The following is a 5061-nucleotide window of genomic DNA, read 5'->3' as shown; positions in this document are numbered from 1 at the left end:
CCTCTCTCTCTCTCTGTCTTTTCCTGTGCTCTGAACCACAGCTTGTAAAACTCTTCTCATCACAAATACATAGAATTCTTTATCTAGAAAATAATTTTTTGTAGATTTGATCACTTTAAAAATAAAATGTATTTGGCGCTTCTTGAGCTCATTTTCCCGTCTGTCTACCTTCGTATCCCCTTTAGCATTCCTGTTGATAACCTCTGTGGTTTGGTTTTCAGACACATTTGTTCCTATGTGTACTGTGCTCTGAAAGCCCTGTATACTCACTTGGTCAGCAGCCTGGACTGCAGGAGCACTGGCTGTAAGTTCTACCTGCCAAAGGTGGAGCTGCATCTCCAGTCTTAAGATAGCTTTTCCTCATGCTTTACCAGGCGTGACTCATCTATTACAGGAGAAGAAATTCCCAGATCTCTGAAAAAGAATTACCAATCTTCTAGTGCAGCATTAGGGTTTCTTATTGATCCTATCAAGCATTTAAGATCTGAAGCCATAGAACATCTGTGTAAGCAGCTGCTTTCTTATATACCCCATTTACTTCTTTCTTTTTTTAATTAAAGGCAAGTGGTCAGAGTATAAAAATTAAAAAAATTCATGTCAAAGGAAAAAAGACAAATGATTCCAAAAAAACCAAGAAAGGAAACATCGCCGGGGACACAGAGGATGAAGACTCGGCTTCCACAAGCAGCTCCCTCAAGAGAGGAAGCAAAGATCTCAAAAAGAGGAAAATGGAGGAAACCACTTCCCTCAACCTGTCAAAAGCAGAAAGTGCCACCTCCGTTAAGAAACCCAAAAAAGATGAGTCCAGGGACCTGGCTCTCTGCAGGTATTTTTCTTTCTTCCTTCCTTCCTTCCTTCCTTCCTTCCTTCCTTCCTTCCTCCCTCCCTCCCTCCCTCCCTCCCTCCCTCCCTCCCTTCCTTCTCTTCAGCTGTTGTGGCTGTATTTCCTTTGGGCACCGTTCCAAGGTCTAGGTACCGATTCCCAACATTCTGTTCTTCAGTATGATCCTGACTGAAATGGAGACACACGAGGACTCCTGGCCTTTTCTGCTTCCTGTGAACTTGAAACTTGTACCCGGCTATAAGAAGGTTATCAAGAGGCCTATGGATTTTTCTACAATTAGAGAAAAACTAAATAATGGACAGTAAGTAATCCATTTCTATTCAGCAAATAGTATCGACAATGGAGGTTTAACATGGGGACATACCACGAAGTATGTGTGGAGACCTTCTAGTGCCTAGGAAATGCTTCCACTCTCTCGGTGGAGGCTTATTAACACTTTTGGATGAAGTTAACAGGATGCATAAGGAATATGATTGGCCAGAGGAGTTAGTAACAGTAACGGTGGCATAGAGTCCTCCGGCAGAACTGTAAGGAGTCAGGTAGTAAGTGGGATGTGGGAAACACGGGGCATTTGAAAAGCATTTGTTTTGGTTGCTGCTGTTGCTTCAAGATGAGGTCTTAAGTCTGTAGCCCATGCTGGCCGCAGACTCACCCACTTTTCCTCTTCTCCGCCAACCAAATGCTGGGATCACAGTTATGTGGTTCCATGCCTATCCTGGAAAATACCTAGTTATGTGGTTCCATGCCTATCCTGGAAAATACCTAGTTTTATAATCAAGAGAGCACCCTGTCTTTAATCCAGCGCGGCCCAGAGCCTAGTGAATGTAATCCTGTGTTGCTTCCGCTGGAGGAGTTCTGTGGGAGGAGTTCTGTGCGCAAGTGCATAGGCCCTGCTCCTGTTAGCTCACCTTGCCTTGTTTAACTTCATTTCTCTGTGTTCCAGTCCACAACCTTGAAAGAGTCTAAAATGATGTGTTTCCTTTCAGGTATCCCAACTTTGAGACCTTTGCGCTAGACGTCAGGCTTGTTTTTGACAACTGTGAAACATTTAATGAAGATGACTCAGACATAGGCAGAGCTGGCCACAGTATGCGAAAATACTTTGAAAAAAAGTGCACAGATACCTTCAAAGTGAGCTGAAGCTGTAATCTCCTTTTTCTCCTTTTTCCTTTTAAATAAGGACAAACAAGACCAGCGGTGTGAACTGCATTCACACAGATGTGCAAGGCACATGCATATTAACTTTTTCCTTAAGATTGGTGTGTGTATGTATATATGTACATATGGGTACATATGTACACACACACACATACACGTATATTTAAGAAGGATGGGAAGAATGACACCAGTTTTAGAGGCTTCACTCCTCCAGCCGAGCCCATTGGTCACTGGTTTGTGTGACTCATCAGCTAATTTAGGTAGAACAGGGAAGCGCACCCAAAGAGTTTTCCAAGGAAAGGGTGTCATAGTGCAATAGCAACGAAACTCTATCAAACCGCACTGAATAGCCAACACCAGAGCTCTAATGTGGGGAACGGTTCTCCTTTCCCTCTCAATAAATATCTATTTTTCATTTTTTTACTTTGTAGTTTATTTTTTAGTGAATGTATTTAATTTTATGAATTATTTATGATTAAACCACATCCAGAATCTTCGTTTTCTGTGAAAAGGAAGAACTAGAAAATTGCTTTAAATCTTGAAACTACAACAAGGAATGTTTTAAAATATAAAACAAAGCCAAGTTAAACTGTTTACACTGATGTGCTCAGATAGCACCAAAAATAAACTTTACTGTAGAGTCACAAGTACACTTATATATAAATATATATATGTTGCGCATCACTTGTGTAGTTAAATTGTATCTCAAGCCAGTGGAAAATTGACGTGTATATATTGTTCATTATTGTTTATATTGAGTCTTGTTTTAATATGTATTATGTGTATATATTGTTTGGAGACATTATTGTTTATGCCTTAGAAGGACTGTAGCATTTTATCTGAGTCTGAACGTAATTACAGCTCTCCAGCTTGTACAGTAATTATCCTCTACCTACACTGTGGCGTCTCCCTAATCTTGGTAGTGCCTGCCTTCGAAACAGGGTGTAGGGGATAGTAGTTTTCCATTTTTCTATTTTGTTATATAATTTTAAGCCACCAGGGCCTAAATTAAAGTATAATCATTTGTATCCATGTGAAATAAAATCGTGACAATTTCCTACACACACAGTATTTTTTCATAGAGACACTTCCCTCCCATCTGCCTTGCCTCAGAAATAAATTTAAAAGACATTTGTAACCACTGTGTTTTATCTACTGTGTGTTGTGGCCTGTTGGAGGCACATAGATCAGAGTTCTTTTGTACCTATGTAAAAGTACTTGAAGTTTTATTTAAAATAAAATGTTGTGGAAAAGGTAGCATTCTTTTTTTTTTTTTAGGGGTGTTATTTCCATTACTATATACTATGCACGCATACAGTAAGAGTTTACAGCTGGGGTGGGTGTTTGGTGGTGTTTTGTTTTAGTTTTTCTCAATGAACTTGAACATGCATTCTGCTCAAAGGCAGTAATTTAAGTTGGGTTTTTGCAGTCTTGGTGTGTGTATTGACTCAGCGAGCAGCAGGTCGAGTGCAGAGCCTGGCTTAAAGTCACCTCTCTGAGTTTTGTGAGGGTGTACATTTCTCTGGGCTTAGTTTTGTTTCACAACTTCAATATGAAAGCATTAGGGGGCTGGAGAGATGGCTCAGAGGTTAAGAGCACCAACTGCTCTTCCGAAGGTCATGAGTTCAAATCCCAGCAACCACATGGTGGCTCACAACCATCTGTAATAAGATCTGACACCCTCTTCTGGAGTGTCTGACGACAGCTACAGTGTACTTACATATAATAAATAAATAAATCTTTAAAAAAAAGAAAAAGAAAGAAAGCATTAGGATATGAGAAATGCTGTTTATGGATACGTAATCCAGTTGTCATAAAGTTAGTCCTGTAAATTAAGCCATGAGATCCATAGTTGTACATCTCGGTGGGCCAAAGCTGGATGTTGGAAAGCCACTGGTGAGCCAGACAGGCAGGATGGGGCTCGGCGCTACAGTGTTCATTGCTCAAGCCTGAGGACTGGAGTTCAGATCTGCAGCAGCCACGTGAGAGCCACAGTGGTACTTCTGTAACCCTAACTGCAAGGCGATGCTAGAAGGCTCTGTGGGGCTCACTGAGCAGCCTGCACTGGCAAGCTCATTCTTATCCATGTGAGGTTTGCTGAGGGATGCAGAAAAATACAGTGGAAAGCTTTGATAAAGGAAGAGACTTAATTAGCACCAACCTCAGGGTTGAGCAGGTACACAGGAGAAGACACATGCATACCTCCTCCCCCTACCCCTCACACACACACACACACACACACACACACACACAAAGAGAAAAGGCTGGACCTGGTGATGCACACAAGGTGGATGCCCGTGAGTTTGAGGCCAGCCTGATCTATGTACTGAGGCAGGGAGAGGCGCTGAGGGGAAAGGGGGAGTGGGGAGGACACAAGACAGCCCATCCCCCCCATTTGCAAACATGCCCCTGTGTAGGAGGGGTCCAGGGTAGGGGTGGTGCTGGTGATGCCAATGGAGCCCAAGACTCTGCATGGTAGGCAAATGTACTGCTGAGTTATGCCCATGGCCACTGCTTTTCATGGTAAAAGAAAAAGAAAAATGTCCTGTGAGCTAAAAGTACTTTCTAGAATCTCAAACTGGTTTGTGGAGATCTCTATGAACAGCCAGAGTCATATAAATCTGTTTCTGTTCAGCAAGGGCTATCCGTATGGAAAACTATCCATATGGAGAGAGGAGCTGCCGGGCGGAAGGGGCTGCCTAGGGAGTCTCCCTCCTAGGGGGCTTTGCTGCACAGGTTAATTTGTATGAGATGATAGCACCTCCAGTTTCCAGGGCTTCCATAAATTAGAAAATACTTAAATCTGTATGCACAACACCATTTTCTAAAAGCAGACACGTCCTTTTTAAAATCCCACATCTGAGCATGGAGGCTATTACGCCAGCCTTTGCTGCATTTCGAAACCCAAAACCAAACCAGGAAATACGATTTGCGAATAGGATAGCTCCGGAAGAAGGAGAGTTTGACACTGGCTCCCTCGGACCGTTGTCCTCATCGCTGTAACCGGGCAGAGGGTGAGGTCCTGGGACTCCTACCAGTCTTTAGATGTGAGCTGCTTC

General features: G+C 42.6%; 1 protein-coding gene across 19 annotated transcripts in view; it reads left to right on the top strand.

Annotated features, from left to right (window-relative positions):
* Positions 1-3259, top strand: part of Baz2b (bromodomain adjacent to zinc finger domain 2B) — a 306980-nt gene extending 303721 nt beyond the window's left edge. For all 19 annotated transcript variants that reach the window (XM_029536235.1, XM_029536246.1, XM_021191954.2 and 16 more), the window contains 3 exons: positions 561-826; positions 1002-1145; positions 1831-3259. In XM_029536235.1, the coding sequence (XP_029392095.1) occupies positions 561-826; positions 1002-1145; positions 1831-1984 (564 nt within the window). In that variant the 3' untranslated portion in view covers positions 1985-3259. The remainder of the gene's footprint in view (positions 1-560; positions 827-1001; positions 1146-1830) is intronic.
* Positions 3260-5061: the final 1802 nt, after the last annotated feature.

Source organism: Mus pahari, chromosome 3 (genome assembly GCF_900095145.1).
Source record: "Mus pahari chromosome 3, PAHARI_EIJ_v1.1, whole genome shotgun sequence".
In the NCBI taxonomy this organism is placed as follows: domain Eukaryota; kingdom Metazoa; phylum Chordata; class Mammalia; order Rodentia; family Muridae; genus Mus; species Mus pahari.
This window is presented reverse-complemented; position numbering and strand designations above follow the sequence as displayed.